This window comes from Anopheles coustani, chromosome 2, assembly GCF_943734705.1.
Source record: "Anopheles coustani chromosome 2, idAnoCousDA_361_x.2, whole genome shotgun sequence".
NCBI classification, from domain to species: domain Eukaryota; kingdom Metazoa; phylum Arthropoda; class Insecta; order Diptera; family Culicidae; genus Anopheles; species Anopheles coustani.
This window is the reverse complement of record NC_071289.1, coordinates 24,752,338-24,775,317: the sequence shown is the minus strand read 5'-3', so window position 1 is coordinate 24,775,317 and position 22,980 is coordinate 24,752,338. Positions and strand designations below refer to the sequence as shown.

General features: G+C 39.7%; 1 protein-coding gene across 1 annotated transcript in view; it reads left to right on the top strand.

The window, feature by feature from the left end:
- LOC131263139 (uncharacterized) overlaps positions 1–12,338 on the top strand; it is a 29,855-nt gene extending 17,517 nt beyond the window's left edge. Inside the window, exons 8-11 of the mRNA XM_058265294.1 lie at positions 624–844; positions 2,845–3,106; positions 8,903–8,978; positions 11,766–12,338. Of these exons, the coding sequence (XP_058121277.1) occupies positions 624–844; positions 2,845–3,106; positions 8,903–8,978; positions 11,766–12,000 (794 nt within the window). The 3' untranslated portion in view covers positions 12,001–12,338. The remainder of the gene's footprint in view (positions 1–623; positions 845–2,844; positions 3,107–8,902; positions 8,979–11,765) is intronic.
- The last annotated feature ends 10,642 nt before the right edge of the window (positions 12,339–22,980 follow it).

The window sequence follows — 22,980 nt, the reverse complement described above, 5'->3', positions numbered from 1 at the left end:
AAGAAGAAGAAGAAAATATGTCTCGTTTTGGTGGGTTGAGACAATCCATCAATTTTGTCTGATTTTGATGGCAAATATTCCATGTTTTACATAGTAGAAGGTTGTGGCAATGTTAATGTTTAAACGTTGTACTTTTCCACCGAATACATATAATATTATCCACCAATTTCTTACACCATTTTCAGGTACAAGTAAATTTAAAATACTTTCTTTAAGACTGTTTAAAAAAACTATGACTGATTTTGAAGTTTTAATAAAATGGTTAACAACAGTACTTATCGCATGAAAACTACGGACTCCTTCTTACGAATGTTTAGTAAACATAAATCTTTTCATTTAGTTTTGTTTAACTATGGAAAACATAAATTTACTTATAAACATTTCTCAGTATCCAAACCAGCTCAGCATCATATGAATCTTTACATAGAAGCGTTCAATGGCAATACTATTAATCGGCGGTGCCAGCAAATAGATGTGGTTTACCGAAACCACTGATTTCACAATCGGTTCAATCGTACCCAAAACACTTCGAGTTCCATTTCCAATCCACCGTGTCTATCGAAAACCACTACAACTGAGGTTGGCACTAATTAGAACGTCTTCTTCGTCCCATGTTCCCACAGATATCGTGCAGGCGCACAAAAACCGTCAAATGTGTTCCTTAATCGGCGTAGAGGGTGGCCACTCGTTGGGCGGATCCCTTGGCGTGCTACGCATCTACTATGCACTGGGCGTCCGCTATATGACCCTCACCTCGACCTGTCACACGACGTGGGCCGACTCGAGCAGCGCGGATGCACCGAAATATGACGTCCGGCACGGTGGCCTCACGGCCTATGGCAAGGTAGAGTATTAGCTTCTCATACCGATCCGTAAAAGCTTCTCATTCCGATTCGTTACCTTTGAAGAGCGTTTAAAATGAAAACCCATTCCGAGCCAAACATGGAGTCCTATGGTATTCTGGCAATGGATTGTGGAGCTTCTTTGTCGATCGGAGTTGTCTAAAACGGTCGAACTGGGCAAGTTCTGACCATGAAGATAATTAAGAGATTATTCACACGACTGACTAAAAGTGTGTTTCGCTATCGGGCAAAACGTACGTAGCGGCCACTTCCACTAGAAAATACCCCAAACATTATCAGCGTACCCAGCGTTCGGTACGGCAGTAAACCACCATGGCTCAGTTTCGGTAGCGACACAAACAAAGACTCTCTGAAATTCACTTATGCACTATGTGCTCTCGATAGGTCCTGGCATAGTAGCTATCTTAGCTAGTCACCTTCGAGTTCACCGCAAAATATTGGTTTATTTCACATGCATATTTCCCATTCTGTTAGATAACTCCAAGGTTTTGCACCGAGAAGCCTGTGCTAGACCATTCTGGTGGTTAGTAGAAAAGTTTCCAGGATAAATTTCCAATTTCAATTGCACTTTCTAAGCTATAGCAATTGTTTATAGCAGTAGGATGGAATGGCCAGAACTAAATTCCGCTTTTGCCCACGGAAGGGAGAATAAATGGGTAACAGAATATTTTCCCGCTAATCCTAATGGCACTCCAGGGCGCCAAAGGTGTCCAACACAGCTGCTCTACTGTGCACCTCGATGGACAATTGAAAATTACGTTGCACGTGAAGGGAAATGGAAAGATTTACAGTGTGCTCCACTGTTTATGAGAAGCTTTATAAAATTTCCTAAACATTGAAACTCTATTCTGTTTTGGACAGTACGTTTCAAATGGACGATCTTCGATATAGGGTACCAATCAAAAAGTAATCGTACATTGCACTAAGGAAACAAATCACTTTCAAGCAGAAACACGACCGCAACAGACTTGAAATTGATTAAACAAGTTTATGTAAGTAAGTAAGTGATCAATTTCATATTTGGATTGGAGCTTGTTTTGATTGATAGCACAAAGATTCAGTTTTGTAGGAGCCACAATTTTTTAAGTTCTAACATATAAATAATTAAATTGTGTCTCAACTTTTGTTGTGCTTTTGAAACTAATTTATTTAAATTATTGTATCTTCTTTAATCGTAAATCAGTACGGGGTGTAACGAAATAGACGTTGGGTAAAAAAAAACAATTTTTCTCAGCCTTCCTGAAACCAATTTGGGAGGTCGCTTTCATTTCGAGTAAGAGTAATTCTTCGAACCGATATCAGACGGTTTATCTAACGCCTCTTTGTTTTAAGACGCAAACAGCATGTCTGAATAAACAAGATTCTATTACCATCATCGATTTTCTCGTCCCGGGGGTTTGAGGTTAAGCAAACTTAAATTAATTATGTGTCATCGGCCACCGCAAATAATTGTGAACATGAAATTGAGTTGCCACTGAAGAAGCCTAATAAGTTGAACCAAAAATAATAAGGTTGCCTATAGATGTTTGGAATCCATTTCCTTAAAACAATTTATCAAAGAAAGTAAAAATGGCTAACCGTTGCAAGATGCCTTGAAGCTCTTTTGATCATAGCGTTTCCGTCGTTGGTCTGTCTCAAACCAGGAAAATTGCTTATACAAATAATCGGTAGAAAAAAGATAGTATCAAGAAAAAAGTGTAGTAAGACCTAATATATGAAACAGTACACAAACAGTATGAAAATGTTTAATACGTCCAAGCAATTAGTTTGTTACTATTAAGAAAGTAACAAAGTCATTATTATTGCATAAAATGAGCGGAAGTTTCGAAGAAAACAGAAAAAAAACAATTCATAAGGAAATTATACCTGATACAATAAACGGTAAAATGTGATCATTTTTATCATTTACCAATCATTTACATACTAGTAATCCTGTATGTGTCGCCTTGTTTTTGTTTTTCCTCTTCCCTGCTTCCCACAGACTATCATACGGGAAATGAACCGGCTGGGCATGATAGTGGACCTGTCCAAGTCATCCGTCGGGACGATGAAGGATGTCCTAGCGACCTCACAAGCTCCGGTCATCTTTTCCCACTCGTCCGCCTACGCGCTATGCAACTCGAGCCGGAACGTGCAGGACGAGGTGCTCGAGCTGGTGACGCGGAACCGCGGCCTGGTGATGGTGAACTTTTACAACAAGTTCCTTCGGTGTAGCGAGAATGCATCGGTTCTGGATGCCGCAGGTAGGTTTCACTTTTTTAATAGTTTTGCGCCATTTTTTGATTCTGTGAGATTCGCGATTCGAATCCCAATTCTACTCGACATCCCAAGACCTGACTAGGAAACGCTTCCGATTTGTGTACTTCGCCACCTGTATGTATTTCGCCACGGGCTCAGTTACATGGCATCATTAAATAGGCAGGATAATCATCATTTCAAAACCTGCATGTTAAAAGAGGCGAAGGTTTCGATAATTCACATTAGGATTGGGGTGTCAACCACAAGGATCAATGCCGTATTGAAGGACTATTTTTTCACATCCAATGTTTCCGTTTTCCGATGTCCGTGTCTTAGACCATCTCCATAGGACGGGCTACCTTTAAAATTTGACCATAAGAAATTTTACAGAAAAAAACCTATTCAAGTAACGACAGGTATTAATCGGACCATACACGCTTACCAAACCCTATCGGAAATAAATATTTTACTTACCCCGTAGGCAGCCTGCTGTACATTCGGCCGGCAAAATCATCATGCTTTGTCGTTTTGACTAATTGACAATCTATACCAACCTTTTGAAAATTTAAACTCACTATTTATTCAACCTTCGTTCTTCGAAACTGGTCAGAACCAATAGTGAAATCTAAAAGGACGCATCGTGTACTATAGCTGGAAGAAACAAGTGTATTGCAAAGGAAGCAAAGTGCATAATAACAATTGACTAAACCGCAATCACATAGTTCATTTGTGTTTAAACAGTGAATCCCTGTTCGGTAACAGAGTGGCATAGGTTTTCCAATACAAACAAAAGTGACAGATAGAAATGGATTTGCTTATGATTAAGCTTGACACTCTGCAGCAAAAGTTAAGCCATTTGGATCAGAATCAAGGCAAGCATGAGCATTTTCGACTGAAAAGTCTCGAGATCGCAGAACCTTGTACCAAGACGATCGAGTATTTTAATCGAGGTAAACTTGGTGAAATGGAATGCACCATGAGGGCTCGAATAGATTATCTCCAAGGAAAGCTAGATGAAATGAAACGATGGCTAGAGAGAACAGCTTGCGCAGTAAGTTGGAGCAAATGGAGCGCGCGATCAACGCTCGCGACGACAGGCTGAACTGTTTGGAAAAGAATCTACAAGACATCGAGCACAATAAGACCACGAAAGAGGTTTGTCATCAGATCAACTTGGTCGCAACCGACTTCAGTACCGATGAGGCTGAGGATTACCTGCGCAGTCAGTTGTGGTGTATTGAGCAGGCCGGAAATGGGCCGGTTGTTGGAAGAAAGAGATTCTAAATTACATTAAAAGTTAGGCAATTTCGGCAGAACACTACCAAAAATGACTCCCGCAGTAAAAAGCTCGACGAGATGGATCGGTCGTTTCAAAAGAGTGATTCATAATTACACGAAAAGCTAGTTGCTTTCGAAATTATAATAAGGGCGAGGGTCGTTTTGCTGGAAATGGGACGTAAATTAAAAAAGATAGATAAAATCCTACAGAATACTTCAAAAGATGACTATGGATTACTCAAACTGTTCAAAATCAGACCAGTCAATGTTGAAGCCGGAAGCATGAAGGGTTAACAGGTACTGTCATTTTTCAGTGCGATCCTCCGGTAGGTTAGTTCTTGTTATGTTTAACGGCCTCAATGCCTTACCGTACGGGTTCGGCTACGTGGGATCAGAAACAAAAAGCAAAATATTGCTATTTTCAAAATTTGCATATGTCACCGAGCACAATTATTTAAATGGTAAAAAAGCCTTCCCTACTGTAGTGACCGTCGGAAGGGAACGGCGATTTTCAGATCAATTGTAAACGTAGCACTCTCACTCTATATGCGTTCCAGCTCACAGTTCTAACTCAACTGGCCCATTTATTTTTATTCAACGCTTATTCATTCGTTAGTACATGATACTTCCCTCTCTTTTCCTTTCTATCTACCTGTGTCTCTCTACATATCCCTCCTAATCCCTACACCTACAACAAAATATACCAGGTACGGATAGACAAAACAAAACACAAAGGGTTATGTAAGGCACTTTTGCTCTGGATTCATTGACTTGGGCCAACCAACGAAGGTAGGCCATATCCTATGATCACATTGCAATCCGTACCTCTACGATTTCACCATAAAGAGTTGGATTGCAGAAAGAAGTTCAGGTAACGATCCGTCGATAAAGGGCAAAGCACGCCTTTTGAAAAGCATCGTTTGGGATATTACAAACCTCGTAGGTAGCAAAAGTGTCTCATTACCTCATTACCTTTACTCATACCTGCCACATTTTCAACACACATACAACTACAGCAGATACATACTTATACTGAAAAAAAATTCGGTAAAAGTCAGTACCAATTGGGAGCTCTTACAGCATTGACCGTGGACAGCAGGCGGTACACACAAGTAGAAACAAATTACAAGTAGTTCTTTACTGATTTAGTGAAGTTCTGGTCCAGCAAGTGGTTACAAGCGAGCAGTTTTTAAAGGTATTGCACAGCAAGGCCCGGTTCACTCGACTTCCTCTGAGTTCTAGATGGATTTGCTGATAAATAAGCTCGACATCCTGCAGAAAAAGTTAAGCAAATTAGAACAGAATCAAGGAAACAGTGAAAACGTTCGTCTAGAAAGCCTGCCAGCACTGCAACCTAGTACAAACATCGAGGATTCTGTTATGGCCAGTGACTTCGGCCATAAGCAAGACGAAATGGAACACTCTACGATGGCAAGCTTGCGCAGTAAGCTGGACGAAATGGAGCGCGGGATCAAGGCGCGTGACGAAAAGCTGATCTGTTTGGAGAAACAACTCGAGGACATCGAGCGGAGCCAAAGTACGAAAGAGAATATTCAGCAAGACTACTTGCAAGGAACGAGTTCTACAGCCAAGATGACCAAACACTACCTGCGTAGAAAGGTGGAAAGAATGGAACAAGCATTAATTGCAAAAGAAGAAAGAGATTTGAAACTTCAACAAAAATTTGTCGAATTCGAAAAAACTATGAAAGCTAGAGACGATAGTTTGCTGGAAATGGAAAGTGGAATAAAGACGAGGGGCAACATTCTGCTGGGTAAGCTGGTTGAATTCGAAAACAGCATGAAATCAAAAGCTTCACTGCCAAGAGAGGCGAAAATTATCTTTCTCCCGAAAAAAACGGTTTTTTTTCGCTTCAACACCGTTTTCAGGACGCTTACCATGACCGGGCTCTTTATGGTAGAGTACTCACACTGTCTCCTATCTAAATCACCTGCTAAAGGTTTTGGAATAAAAAAACAAGATTCTTAAATTAATATACAAAATAAACCCTCCTCCTATGTTCTGTTTGGTACACACATGTTTGGGGCGACATTCTGTTTGGTAAGCTGGTTGAGTTCGTAAACAGCATGAAAGCAAACGAAAATGCATTACAATAAGTGGTAAAGTCTATTAAAACAATAGAGACCCCTGCGAAAATCCGTGTGTCGGACGGTCCCTACAAATCATGCAAAAAAATGCCTCTGATGAAGTCCGGTGTATATGAAATCGAAATAGGTCCCAATGAAAATATATCTGTGAACAAATTACTGTGAACAAATTTATTTTGGAGGTGGTTGGATAGTGATTCAACAGCGATTCAACGGAGAGGTAGACTTTGACAGAGATTGTGCCGACTACCGTAAGGGATTCGGAAATCTCAGAGGGGAATTTTGGTTAGGACTAGAGTACATTTATAGGCTGACCTCAACCAAGAAATATGAATTATTAGTATAATGCGAGGATTTCAGTGGAAAACTTTACCATGCAAGATCAAAAATGTTCAAGATTGGTCAAGAAAAAGATTTGTACACACTGTGTCTCCGTGAAAACCACATGTAAAACCAGGAATACTACAACTTTTTAACATCCCCTATTAGGAATAATCAATTCCAAAAAGATTGATCGAATCACACAGCAGTCGTTTCTGTGTTCCTGATAAATAAAAAAAGCAAGCCAGGGGGGGTAATCTTTTGACCGGAGGCTGGTGATACTCTCGCAAGGAAAATGTTAATCTTAATGGTGCGTATAGAAAGGAGGGGATGCGTTGATCAGATTACGCTTTAGCTCATTTAAGAATACTTATACGTGAACTGAAATAATGAGTAATTAAAATTTGTTTAGTTCTCCAGTTAAAGAAACAGAACACTGGCAGATCGAATATTGTTCCCCCACTGTGTGCATATTCAAAAATAAAAATAAAGGCTCTTCATTGCAAAGTTTTGTAATTTGTTTCGTGTACTTACATAAGTGCATATACACATACACAGTGTACTTACATATAATACCAATGACAGGTCAGACCTAAAGAATTCGCGATATTATCACTATTTACCAATAAACGACCAGCACCAATAAAATAACAGCAAAAAAGTAAGTGGTTTCCACATTATATTGCGAAAAGTTGGACATTTTGGGCGGGACTTGGCAAATTCTTTTTAATTATTATTATATCGCAATACATAAACCTTTTCAAAGCAAATTGACTTTCTAGTTTGTGTTTATTATTTTAATATTAATGTTTAGATGTGCTTGTGATTTTACGATTTCTTTCAAAGCATTTTATGCATTAAAACCGTTTATCGACATCGTCAGATCAATACTCAATTTGAGCCTTTTTTTCGTTTTTTTCCAAAGTGTACAATCTTTTGCATAGAATAGCATCGAGAAAACTGACAGGTAAAGTCATTTTTGTCTCAGCAATCATGGTGACCTCAAATTGTTTATTTATTATCGCTCTCTGACCTACTGATTCATATTTCTTCGATCAGATTTATAATTCGGATGTATTGGAAACAACTTAGAAATTATTTGTCGATCTTTCATATTCCAAGTCTCCTAAACTCTTTATAATGAACCCTTTCAATCGTCACTCTGGTTTTGTCAGCTATGTCACAGAGAAAATTGGTATTCTGGATTCGACTAAAACCAATAGTCTGTTATCGTAAACCTTTTATTTTTGGAAACATGGTGGTTGAATTGATGAACTGGTTTCAAAATGGCAGGAGCACAAACGAGCATAGGATGACATTTTTCTGGTAGCGGGCATATTTAAACACACTTCGCTTATTTCTTTCAAGTATATGCTTTTATTTGCTTTTAATTGCCACGAAGCGACCGTAAACATAGTAAGCGGCATAGTTTACTAGAAGAATTCATAATTCAATTCGTTGTGAGTATGTAGTTTTACATTCCAATTCTATAAATCCACCAAACAACGAACGGTATGAATCTAAATTATTTTCATGGTGGTCGAACAGAACTTGAGTGATTGTAAATACAGAGATGAAAACTAGCGCATGCCAGAAATAGTTTTGCACGTTCAATTGAATTACACACGAAACGTACGATGGTGTGCCGAATAAACCCCAACTGATTCAGTTCCTTTATGACCCTTGTTTCATCCGAATATTTCGCCTCCGAACATTCGCCTAGCGCACCAGGCTATGAAATTTCTAGTGATGATGACCTATCGAATTCGTAAGAGATTGCTTTATCAGCATCCAACATGATTGTGCTTTGCGAAGCTAGACAAGGCAAGTGCCGGCACTTCTTTACTTTTGGTAACAAAAACAAAAACACAGTGACATTGCAATCAAACTGAAAGTCAGAAAACGGTGAAAATCATAGTAGAAAGAAGAAACAAAAAATCATAACCTTCGATTATAAAGTCATCAAGAGCAACGTCCATTGAACATACGTCTATCTGGTTTCATAAATATGTAGGAACCCGTTTTAAGGCTTCTGATGATGATGATGATTTCCATCGATAATTTATGTGTATTTTTACGATTTCTTCCACAAAGCACACATCAACCACATTCGCCGAGTTGCCGGAGTTGATCACGTAGGGCTGGGAGCCGGCTATGATGGTATAAATTTGTAAGTATTTCCAATTATGATCAATGTTTTAACGCTTCAGTTTCACATAAATCAAAAAAATCTATTAGTAACAAACACTAGTTTTATAAATTCATGAAATTAATTATAGAGTATGAAAGATAATTTTATTATTTCGAATGATAACAATATAGTCATGTGCACTAACACATCAAATCACATTTTTAAGATTGTGTTTTGACTTCTTACTTCAAACAATCACAACCCGGAGATGGTAGATACTAGCAATATTTTTAACTGATTTTTGTATTCGAATGTTAATTTACTGCGCGAAACATCATTCTGGAAAAAATCATTGCACGACCATCATCTTTCAAGGAACGCCAATGGAGTGACTTCCAATCATCGGTAGTATTTGCATACGGCCCATTGAGATTAGATTCACTACAAGCATTGTACCACCAAGCCCCACCAGTTGCCTCGGCACAATTTCGCTTAACTGAAGCATCGTTATCACTATCCTTGGTGCTGAACTTCATGCCTTGATGGTAAAACAACGAATCTCCTGCTGTTCCTTTATAGCCTCCAATCTTGAGGCTATACTTGTCGCTTTCACTTCCGATCTTAAATTCCTTATACCTTTCGTAGCCGTAATTTCCCTTGTAGTCTCGTACTTCTATCATCAGCTCATTCCTCCGGACCGAAGTCAGCTCATGCAGATTCTCCAAGCCTAACCAAAACTCGCCGTCAAGGTCTCCAAAACCCTCGCGGTATTCACTCCAATTCCGGAAGAAATCAACTTCGCCATTGAAGCGATGCTGAAAAACTGTCCAACCACCGCCGAAAGCCTTCTGTTCACAATAAACCTGCACAGTTAAAGATGAATCCGGGATTTTGATTTGGTATTTTGCGGACACATTAGTTGGTACTTCCTTGCAAGACCTGTAGGCAAGAATTCTTCTAGGTCTTGTCGCAGGAATCGAAGGTGTAGATACAAGAATTTCAGGTTCATTTTTGATCAACTTTGTTTGAATGCCGATGGTCTGCTCGGCTTCGGCTTGCAGTCCGTTAAAGCTTATATTCTGAATGCTATTGTTAAATCCGACCAGAACCGGAAGATCGTTCTTCTTCTCAATAGTTTTGTTTCTCAATACACCTATTTGATCGTGAAAACTGGCTTTCATTCCCTTCAAAGTCTGTAAAATTTCCTGCAAAGTATCATTCTTTGACTGCACGGTTTCCTCCAAAGCCGTCAGCTTAGCTTGTAGAGTTTGTTCTGTCATTTTTACGACGTGCTGCAATTTCTACGAAAAAGTGTTGACGCATTAGTACTTTACTACCAGAATACCCACATCACAAGTAGATATATTACCTTCATCGAGCCCGTTGCCTCCATCATCGTATTATTTGCCTTCATGTTGGATTCAAGCTGAGTCAGCTTTCGTTGTAAAGAATCCTCTCTTTCCTTCATATTTCGTTTGACTTCCTGCAAAAAACATGCGGAAGGTGTTATTCTTCGATTTAGAAACATTTCGCACTGAATAATTTCATACAGCTAAAGCGCGTTCCAATGCGTCCAATTGGTGGTCCTGCAACTTTACATGTTGTTCGATATTCTGTAAGCTGGCTAGCAGAATGTCGACTTTAGTCATGACTGATCCTAACCCTAATTCATCTGCTGCAGAAGAGTGAAAAGCTAAGGCTATGCTGTAATACAGTAACAGGTCAAACACACGGCACTTCATTGTCTAGCAAGGGAACGACAAAATGCCTTCACTGTTAGAACACCCAACGATCGATCACTACGAACACCTAATGTTCGTGTCTGGGACTCGGTACTATTCCGAGCGTTTTGAAGAACAGTTGAATAGCTCAGGAGATGATAACAAGCGTTTAACTCCGGTAGTGTTGGTGCGAACTGTGAATTAACCCTTAAGACAACATGATCAGATAGTAAGGCAATTTATTTGGTTAGTTATGTTTCGAAAATCGATCCCACCAATCGTTGATTAATATTGCTTTAAGGCTCTCCATGTTTTGTATGAATTTTAATGGGTATTCAATAGATGACCGTTACAAAAATGCCCCGCTCTTCCATTATCAGTTGACGTTGGGTTCTTTAAAGCTGACATCTTCATTTTTAACGACTGTATTTACAAATTCTCTGATAAACTTATTATCATCAGCAAAGAACTAAAATAATACCAATAAATAATTGTGGGTAGAATATTTAAACTGTTTGCGAGATTGTAACGGCAATTCCCTGATCAGTGTGTTGGTGCGTGTTTCTCGCGCCGTATGGTCAAACATTGAGGCTAATGAGACGAAAAACCTGTATTTTATTGATAAGCACCAAGCAATCATGCAACAAAATCGACCCGCATTCAAAAAACTAAACTTAGTGTCTTTAGTTCAATCCAGAAAAGTAGAAAAAAGAAAATAATTTCTTTAATTAATTAAAAAAGGATTTGAGATTATTATACGTGAGTATTATTTTTACGTTACGCGTGATCATTTTTCATAAAATATTTGTTCTAAAAGATTGCTAATTTACAATTTGTAAAAGCTTCCTTAGGATTTATGAGTCATGGGTTACAAGATCCAAAACGTCACCGAATTTTGAACTGCTGGTGAAAAATATTTTTGACCACTGCAAAACAACTCAAAAACTAAAATTATACAATTATGAAAGTATTAATTATGTTTAATACTTTCTTTTTCTTTTCTCTTTAAAACCGTGAACGGCCATCTAAAGACGATCCATAAATCTTATTTCATTCTCGTTTCATTCTCAAACTCATCCAACCCATCCCCCGGCGACCGGAGCAGCACCCCGAAAGACCTGGAGGACGTCTCGAGCTATCCGCGCCTGTTTGCCGAACTGCTCGGCGACGGCTGGACGATCGATGAGCTGGAAAAGCTGGCCGGCCGCAATCTGCTGCGGGTGTTCGAGGACGTCGAGAAGGTGCGGGACAAGCAGCGACTTGCGGGGGTGCGACCGTACGAGGACATTCCACCGGTCGTTCGACCCGAGGAGCACATGAACTGCACGACGAATAGTTAATGGACCACCGAGGAGGTCAAAGTGGCATCACTCGACAGCGAGGGTAACAGCGAGACGCTCGAGGCTTGATTGGCTCCATCTGGTTTCCCTTTGACCGAAAAGAGGGGGTTTTGACAATGGAACGGTGAAACAACTTGCCACAAGAACCACGAATGTGGAAAATGATCGGTGCTAACGCATGCTGCCAAAAAAAGCACCATTCGAGGGCACAAAAAACCTCATAACCTGATAGTATTAAGCGAAAATGAAATGCCTTTTGGAAGTCGAACGATTTTTGTCACACAATCATCAATCGCATGTCGAAAGAAAAAAAAGAAAGAAATAAAGTAAAATTATATTCGAAGAGCAGAAAAATTTTTTCCCTCTTAGAGAGTAATAGTGTGATAGTTATTACTTTTTAGTTGATTGTAAACTGTTGTAAATTTTATATAGTTTTCACACACAGGTACACACATCTATTGAAAAGCTCTTGGCGTAAAGTATAAGTGAATGTAGATACAATACTTTCGTGACCTCTGTTCATATTAACCGTTGTTTGGACTACATAAAGCTGATGCCAGACTCGAGATTTCTAGCGCGTGTTTGTTCTGTCTCCTTAAGTAACACCATTGTGGCATGAGTAAACCATATTTTCTCCTATCCGGTACCAAAACTGTTTGTTTGTTAAATATTGTTATTACGAATCTAAATTTCCATTTCAATACTTACCGTATACCGTATTACAACAACATTGAGAAACCATTATTAAGCTGCTAATTGTATTCAAATATTCAACAACTTCACGAAACATCATTCTTATAAATGCCATTGAGCGCCGATCAGTTTTTAAGTAATGCCAATTAAGTGATTTCCAATCAACGGTTATGTTTGCATACGGACCGTTGAAATTCGCTTCGCTACAATCCAGGTACCACCAGGCCCCACGCATTACCTCCGCACAATGATACTTGTCAGTCAGATCATTATCGCTATCCTTGGTGCTGAATTTCATGTCTTTGTGAAGCACCATTGTATCACCAACCGTTCCATTATACTCGCCTAATGCAATACTATATTTGTCACTTTCACTGCGGATCGAAAATTGATCGTAGTAAGCAAAGCCATGGTTGCCTTCGTAATCTCGTAGTTCTATAATCAGCTCATTCCTCCGGACCGAAGTCAGCTCATGCAGATACTCCAAGCCTAACCAAAACTCGCCGTCGAGGTCTCCGAAACCCTCGCGGTATTCACTCCAATTCCGGAAGAAATCAATCTTGCCATTGAAGCGATACTGAAAAACTGTCCAACCACCGCCGAAAGCCTCCTGTTCACAATAAACCTGAATTATTTGACCTGAATTTGGGAGTTTAATTTGGTATTTTCCGGGCTTGGTTGGTACTTCCCTGCATGACCTATAAGGTAGAATAATGTCAGCCGTTGTAGCAGGTCTCAAAGGGTGCAATGCAATATTAGTTTCGTTTTTGATAAATGCTGTTTGGGTGTTGTTGATCTGTTCGGCTATGGCTTGAATCTCCTTGAGGGTTATATGTTGAGCACTATCACGAGGTTCGATCTTCATTGCAAACTCATTTATCTTTTCAATGGGTTTGTTCATCCATTCATCTTGTTGATCTCGATTCATCTGGAACACCTCCTGCAAGATACTATCGTTTGTTTGCACTGTTTTCTCCAACGACGTCAATTTATCCTGTTGAGATTCGTCTTTGACTTTCAAGATCCGTTTTGCTTCCTACAAACAAAATTATCTTACATTAATTCCATTCTTCAAGTATAGCACCATCTATTTGCTGATCCCTACATCTCACCTTAATCGAAAGTTGCACTTCCTGCAAAGTGTAATCTTTTGCCGTCATGTTGTTTTCAAGCTCAATCAGCTTTCGTTCCAGCGCGTCTTCTCTTTCCTCAACATCGCGTTGCAGTTTCTGTAAGAAACATACGAAAGCTCGAGGTTTGTTTAAACAAGCATTGAATAATGTCTTACAGTTAAAGCGCGTTCCAATGTGTCCAGTCTGCGGTCCTGGCCACAACCATCTTGTAACTTCATATTTTGCTCGATGTTCTGTAAGCTGGCTTGCATAGTTTCAAGTTTACCCACGATCGCCTCTAAACCTAATCCATCTGCAGCAGAAAAAGGTTGAGCTAAGCAAAGCACACTGATATACAACAACACGGTAAACACACGATATTCCATCGTGAAGCCAGGGAACAACTAAACGCTTTCACTGGCACATTTACTCATAACGTCTAATCAACGTGTGATGGGATCGATCAAGAACTGCATGAGCATATTTTTCAATACACTTATGGTCATAAGAGCAGAACTGAGGTGTACTTATGGCTAGGTTTATTGGCTTGTTAAAACTACCTTCTTGGAAGATGCCATTGTTGGTCGAGGGGCAAGCTTCCCCAGTCATACTTTACGAGCTATGTTGTGATCCAATGCTAACTGATCATCAGTAACTGAGTATCATTTGAAGCTCAAGTTTGTTACTGTACTGTTTGGAAATTATTTATTAACAGGTGGTTCTAAACTGTACACCAGCCGTGTGCAGCTGTGGTCGATCCAGAAGCATAGCAAAGTAAAACACCGAAACCAAGCTGATAAGCACAATTACATAATCAGTGTACTGCTTCGCGATTCTTACGAAGTACGGTAAAATCTTGTCGAATGTGTCCGGAGCGGGCCAATGTGGCAATAACTATGCGTTGTCGTGTTTGAGATAAGAAACAAAGCCAGCGGACAGGGGAACAAATTGGATTGCAGCGGGCAATTTCTTAGTCATAGAAGTCAATGTAATCAATTCTCCCATTCCTTTCAATTGCGTATTTTTTTCTATTAATTTAAAAACTATCCGTTTTGTAATCCATTTCTGTCCTTGATATTCACTAAGAAAAGTAAAATATCTGACAAAACATAGCTTCTCGAAAGCTGATAGTTGAAGGTTCGAAGGTTCAAATTGAAATTTGTTAAACATATCGTTACATTCAGTCAATTTAAGTTGCTTCGGAACTGGAAAATGAGAAGCCGTACTTAGAAGCAAATATAGTATAAAATAACATGTGCATGGATTCCTTGCTTTCGAGTGCAGCTTGGATGATTTTCGTCGAAAAACCAAAAACCTCTTGGTTCAAATACCATAAACTAAATGCTCCGAACTGGCGGACTCATGCACGTTCCTTTTTTCATTTGAATCTACTCTTGCTCGGTGTTCATGCATTTACAAATGGTATGGTTCTTATTCTCCCACCGACCTTCTGTAAACCATTGCACGGTGGTTTCACCAATTCCTTTCGAGTCAATTTATTTAACCTACAACAGCTCTTCTTGCCTTTAGGACACTCGCCTCCTCAAACTGCCAGATTCCGCAAAACAAGAACCTGAAGCCGAAGCCAACCTCACATTGCTGCACAAAACTAAAACAGTGTGTTGCATTCCATGACTGATACCTAAACCAAAATTGAAAGGGGATGAAACAACTGTGGAAAGAAAGAAGAACGAATCTTTCCACATAAGAGTTAACCATTTTCTTCTCGATTAAATTTAGCCTCCATCTCCACACTTTTGCTCCACAATTTGTGTATAGGAATGCTCTATTCTACCACCCCGGGGTATCCGAGATTATAAGACCACCCGACTCACGGGGAGTCAGTTAGATAAATGTGTGCTGTGACCTCCTTCAGCATTGTAAACCGCGTACAACTTCCGTTTAATGTTACCGCTCGTTAGCTCAAATGTAATTTTAATTAGTTTTATTGCTTATAAGCCCGAATGTTTTACGACTGGCAATGAACTGGTACGTTGACATTGGTCCAGCATTTGTACTACGCTGAAAACAGGATGAAGAATATGGAATAGATTTCGTTTATGGTCAAAATTATTTACCTCTCACTGCAGAGGCGGATCAATCTATTCCGGGGCCCCAAGCGGTAGGGTAATCGGGGCACTGCAGATATTTCCATTGCCCTACATGTTTCTATACCATTGAACAAAGTTGAACTTGTTTGATTGTGGTTTGTAATCAATTGTATATATTTGCAGTATTGTCATGTCTGCGGTTGTTATGTTTTTCCATAGATATCAATTGATCGATATAGGAAATATCAGGAGAAAAATTTAAATTATTACTAAAATATAAAGCCGCGTTAGTGTTTTTATTCCTTTTCCTTTATTTGCTTGTTGATATGTAACTCTTCATATTCAACTAAGGAATCTTAAATTTTTTTGAATAGTTTTCTAAGATCTGAATCTTTCTGTTCAATGTGGTCGGCATCCAAGTCCCTAACCGAGACGTCATGATAATTTTCTATTGATAACTACTCTTTATAATACTTTTCTCAATATAATTTCATTCTTTTCTTCCCTTTTTTATCAAACTAGGTAAAACGGCCCGGTTACACGGCCCAGTTACGGGACCCAGTTACAAGAGCCGGTAACAGTGCCCGTTTACAGGGCCCGTTTACAGGGCCAGGTTACAGTGCCCGGTTACAGGGCCCTTTTACAGCGCCCGTTTACAGGACCCGTTGACTGGCCCTGGTTAAAGGGCCCGATAACACGGCCAATTTACATGGCCCGGTTATAGTGCCCGTTTTTTCTTTTTCTTCTTCTTGGCATAACGACCTCTTGGTCATGCCTGGATGTCATGTCATGATCATGTGGATAGTCAGTCCTCTCGTACAGGGGAGGGTCCGGCCTCGGTTGGGATTCGAACCCACGCCGTCGAGGTGGTGAGCCCCGGCGCTCATGGGCCGATTTTCTAACCGGCGCTACCGCTCGGCTGTCGCGGACCCCCTTTGGTCGTATTCATTCTTTGCAAAATTCTATTTAACCTGGAATATCATTAAATAAATTGTCATTATCGGTCATTAAATAAATTTCAAATTTAGGCATTTTATTAACAATGATTTTGCTTCCTGAATTGTCCCTTTTCCCTGTTTTTCATTTTCAGCAGTAACTATTTTATTTAACGCTTCCTTGATTTGCTGAAATCCAGCTTTGAATGCTGCTATTATTTTTGTGATCCACATTGCCCTTGGGGCCCCCAGGCAGCGCGAGCCCCCCCCCCTCGCGGCCGCTTAGTCCGCTTACCGTTAGACCCACTGCTGCCTCAGTGCTAAGCCTGCCTGGACGCTGTTCTTACGAGGCTTATAGAAACCCGACGGTTTAAAAGGGTTTCGGTTCCATACTGAACCCTTAAAGATGTATCAGTGTAGATACTGAGCCCAACCGTATGGACATAGCTGTGCCATTCGGACAGTTTTTTTAATGTTCCGTGTAGCAAGTCACTCAGTTTCTAATGCAAAGTATGTAATTACGGTCGACTGTTTTCAAATAAACTCCTGAGTGGATTCCGCTTTCCATAATCTAACATGCGGTTTAATGTTGCTCAGTGTGTTACTATTGCATCGATGCTCTCCATTGAATTCTTATTGAGCAAAACCTGTACAGAATGCAATCCATTAATGCGAACCTAATCGTCTTTTGACTACAAGTAAAATATCGTTCTTCTCAAGCTTTACTCACACAAGTAGTACCAAAAAGAAAATTCATTTAACCTTGTCGTTGACTGTTCGTTCGACTACGTCTTTAAATTGCCCCATCAAGACATGGTTTTAAGGAAAAACTCCCAGCACACATCCGGCCGCAGGAAACGTGTTTCATTGAACGAGGTGAAAAATTCAAGCAAGTACATACAAACTTAGAAACAAATGGTGCGAAAGATGGAGCTCGAAATCCATTTACGTTCCACAGCATAAATTCTTCTCGAGTCTGTCGTCGCCCAAACCACGACTGAATGCCAAGCTAAGCTGATGGACACGAAAACACCTGCAGCGAGAACCAATGAAGAAATGGAGGCAGAAAAATATTCAAATAACTTTTCGCCATCCCTATCGTCACCATCATTTGTACGGAGCTGTTTGGGAGTTTCGGGCGGTCTTTATACGGTTGTCAGTGGTCCGTCTTATGTTGTCGTCGAGATTGAGAGAGGTTTTGTCAATAGTCATCGCCAGCTGGATTCTTTCCGCATCCGGCTCTGGTCGATTTTTGAAATCGGAAACGATTTATTCACTCAGGCCTTCGTCGCTTCCAAATCTTAATCCAATTGAATCTGTGAAAGGAAGCTGTCAGCATGTTCTTGTAGGGAGAAAGAGGATGTTCTTCGTACAGGCAAAGTATTACACTGAAATTTAATTTAAAAATTCAAATGAGACCACCAACGTGGAATGAAATCCCTTTCAGGCGTGATTCGGAAGCTAAAGTATGTTGCTTTATAGAAATATTTCTAGTTTTCATATTCCTCAGCTTTATAAAATGTAATATTTCTATCCCGATTACATTACTGGTCAACAATTTATCATCAAAATGGGAAATAAAATAGATGATTTCAATGGTATTTCAAATCGTATTGAATATTTTCAATTAAAATACATTTTGCTTCTCTTCTGAGAACATTATTGTATTGTTTTAAATTTATTTTCTTTTAATGTGATGTAAGTATGATGAACTATGTTTTTCATAATGTAACTGTATTTTAAAAAGAAATCGAAAAGATTATAAACTGAATAAATTGGTAAAAACCTTTTTTGCTCGACCAACGGCATTGTCTTCTTAATGTTCAAATTATTGTAAGTTGCTTCGAGGAAACGAACGTCGTGAGCATTGAAAATAAACTGTAAATATTGCAACAGCTTAAGTTGGCCAACACCATTTCAGCAAAACCCAATTTCATTAAACCAAATGACACTCGATGATCGCTCTTGGTAGTTCCGAGTCGTGCTCGGAAAAACTTACCTAATGCTCACTTTACGCTGCTAATCACGATTATGTCCGTGGGGAAAAGTGTGGATCAATTTTCCACCCGGGTCCCGCTAGGGGACAGTTTTAACGGTTTCAGAAGGCAAAGTTTCTCCTCACAAAACCTCACGTTGGACCGGCTGAGGCGAAGCCAGAGCAGAAGAGTGTTTACAGAAATAATTAACATACGAATCCAATAAAGCTTCCCGTTGGTAGCGCTCTTACCGATTTCCCTGGGCCACCGTAGTCTCCGCCTTGACTGCGTGCTAGAGTGGGCACTATCTTTTGTGACATTAGTTCTTATCTTTCCTTGGAAAGAGTCAGTGTGGACCAGAGTCTGCGGCAAACAAAACACAATAATCCCAATCAGGTGCACTTACGACCCACTTGCCAACTTTGTCACCAGGAAAGATAGAAACATAACATGGAGGGTTGTTTTACATTCCCTTCGTGTCCATAGACCTTCCTCCAAACGAAGGGAGCTGTCGTAAAGTCAACCATCTTAGACAAAATTTTGAGCTGAAAGCAGATTAAATTGGTCCCCAACAATAATATTGCATGGGAATGTTTGGTATTTCGACTAAGAGTTTTGAAAACCAAAATCTATTGCCAACTCATAGACTGAGTTGTTCGTTGTTAGTCAGGTCTAAGCCCCTACAAAAGATTAGAAGCCCAAGTAGCTAAAAAAATTATAATCTAAAATCTTGATATATAGTTCTAAAATTATAATGTTCCAAAATCTTGAACCATTTCCAACGTATAACAAAAATTACATTGAACACATTTTTATTATTTTTCATTATTATTATTATTTGCGTAAATAATCTACCGAAGAAGCGTAAATGTTTTGTGAATTATCTAAAACTGTTGTTAGAATAAGAACGCTGTTTGTCGCACAGCGGAAAATGGACATAACATGCACTCGCAAGCTTTAGACTCTCGTTGGAATACAAACATGAAACGCTAATGTCAAACGACTAGTAATTGAGATGATAAATTTATCACCTTTGTCGATCGTCTTCCGTTCGGGAAGCACGGCATATTTCAAAGCCCAGAAACAATGAGAACATATGTTCATCCAACCTACCGTGACGATCTAGTTTGCTTGTTTTCGGTGGAAGGATTGCGTGCGTTTGTATTATGTTTGAAACCTGTAAACATTGGAATGGTACAACCAATCACAAAAGCATTTCGCTGTCCGTTTGATTAAATCATCAAAGATATGTTCCAGTACTGCTTAGCCACTACAAGCTTTTCTATTCCATTTCAGCATCATTGTGCTCTATTTGAATCCATTTGAATCCATTGTACGCTGGTGCTGTGCCTTTTGAACAATAAGAACCATTGAACCTAACTGATTAAAAAATTAATTGATTTCATCAGCGGCAAGTACCGCTCTTAGCAACACGGACATTTACCCTGCATTAAATGTCCGAAAAAATTTATACTGTAGACCTGCTGGTAATTTCAAAGCTATTCATTCTTGGAAAGAAGATCTTTAGCAGAAAACTTGACAAATTAAGTGCGTACTTTAGTGTCATTAAAATACTGTTCAAACATACGTAACATTGTACGTTACGTATTATCAGAATAAATTACAATTATAGACTTCTTGCAATCGTTCAGAATTATCCATATTTAATTAGAATTTGATATACCACAATGTTTGTGGGAATTTTGACAGACTTCTATGCTTTCATAATCAGAAAATTCAAACTCTTCAGTGGGAGTTAAGTCTTTCTATAATTGTTATTGATAGCCTTTGCTATGAGGTATTCTACATCTTCTAATCATAGAGAGTTGAAAACAAATATTGAACAATCGAATAATATACATGTCACTGGAGCTCGATAATTCTCTAGGGCTTTGTGCGGCTTAGCACTTTTCTGATTCTGATATTTTAAATGGGCAGTTCAACAGAACTAAAACCGGCTTCTTAAATCAAGCTGTTTTGTGAAAGCGAATCACTAATTACGCCATTAATCCTGTTCATTCCGGTCATAAATCTGCTTCTCGTAGCACGGAATTGTTTCCGAGCAAGAATGAGTGAATAATAAACTTACTGGCTGAATGACTTAGATGCCTCTAATAAGTTTTCACCATTTCAATTCTGAGGCACTTTAAAGACTATCGATCTGATGAGTTGCCTAATGCCATCTTTAGGTAGTTGTTTGATCCGATGGATGGTATGCTTGAATTATTTCCTAGTTTATGAATATGGAGTGCACTAGTGGCGTCATTTCTTTACACTGTCATAAACATCAACACCCGTCAAACGCTCGCTCTTCAATATGTAGCGCATACATCTCGATGCATCGGTTTAAGGATAGCTGCACTGGTCTAGATTTCACTGCTTTTGATAACCCACTATGGTCAAGACTCACTGTGAAGGGGCACACGTTTCTAGGACGTTGCCGAAAATCGATGATGATTGCGGACCGTGAGGTTTATCGGACCACTCCATTTCCAAGCGCAATGACGATTATTTATTATTCATCTGGCCTGTCAGAATTGCAGATGCGCTCCATTATACGGTCTGAGCAGGCACTCGGATGTGACCAGGTTGGCGGCTACCTCACAGTTGTCGTCGACGAGCAGGAAAGCTTTTCTGCCTCGTATGGTCAACTCGTCCATCTTTTCCGCACGCTGAGATTCCATCTAGCGGGATGAACAATACTGCGGCTAATTTTAAGCTTACCGGTGCCATTCCCATTCCAACGATGGTTCTCTTTGCTCCATTTTCACTGATCCATTATCCAATTCGATTGCTACTTTTCAGCATAAGCAGCGTTTGAAGCGGAAACGATTGGAATGAATACTTTGTTGACCATACGCCAGAAAGCTTTATCCGGTAATTGTGCTCACTTGCGTAGTGTTTAAGACCATTAGTGTGCCGTTGGCAAAGTCGTTTGGTTCGCTTGGAATGTTAAATTAATTTTCTCCGGTGTACTTTCTTTTGAATTTTTCTAATATTAATAGGGTTTAAAATGATTGTATTGTTTTAGTTTCAGAAGCTTTAATAGCTTAAACTGTAAAACAAATGAACTTTAAAACAAATGGATGAACCGTAAAACAAATAGTTTAGTTTTACTGTAAGGGACCATTGTTTTATTGAGTAACTTTTTTTGTGAAAGTTTTCCTGCTTTTGTAAACATTTTTAAAATTTCTTCGTTCCTTTTTTGACATAGCACAAATAATGTTAATACAAAACGTATCCTAATAACCAACAATCGATTATGCAAAACGGTGCAAACGAATAATTTGCACATCTGTCGTCTACAGTCCAACGTCTGACAAACATTCGCCAATGAAGTAAACGATCGCCATGAGAGTTTTTAGCTAAGCAGCCAAAGCCATGAAAAAGTAAACGAAAAGAGGAACTTAATCGTGTCGTGTGTATTGCTTTCGGAGACTAAACTCTCTCAACGCAAAACGATTATAACAGACACCGGTCCTGCGATGGTTGTTGATGGTGATTTACTGCCGAACGCGAAGGTGATAGAGCCAGCCAGTACCATAAAGGAAGAACGGACTCGTAAACAAGCTTCTTATCATTCGGAAGGATTTTGCTTTTCCTTGGTGTGTTGTTCATACATCTTTCGGAGCGTAAAAGCGGCCTATGCTACCCCAGGCAAGCACGACACCCCTGGGGGTGTTATCTTAATTATGCGGTTGTTTGTCTGCTGCGGTCCGGACCCGGAGTACTCGCTGCTGAGGTTGAGCTACTTGGGAATTGACGTTGATTGCTAATGCATCAAAAGTGGATCAACACCGGGATACCCTATCCCTTACACAAGCAATACGGCAGCGTTTAAAATAGCGGTGAAGGTCGGTGAGGAACCACTCCGTGGATGGGAAACTTTCGTCTGCTTTTACAACGCAAACAATCAAACCAGCGTGCGCACCAAATCGGAAGCAACTACTCTGGCTTTGCTTGATCAGGCTAAAGTGGTCGATCAGGCTCGGGTACACACTTTGAACCGGGATTGTTGACACATGCTGAGTGCTGATGCTGCCCTCCCGAATGCTCTCCTTGTGGTGGGCGGGGGATGATTTATCGTTTGAATATTCATGAGCATAAATTAAGCGTTTCGGCTGTTTTACGGGTGGGAAAGTTTAGTTTCAATAATTGCAACTTTTGTCGCCCAACGTCGTTCAGATCCCTTTTCGGGTAGTTTCCCCAATCA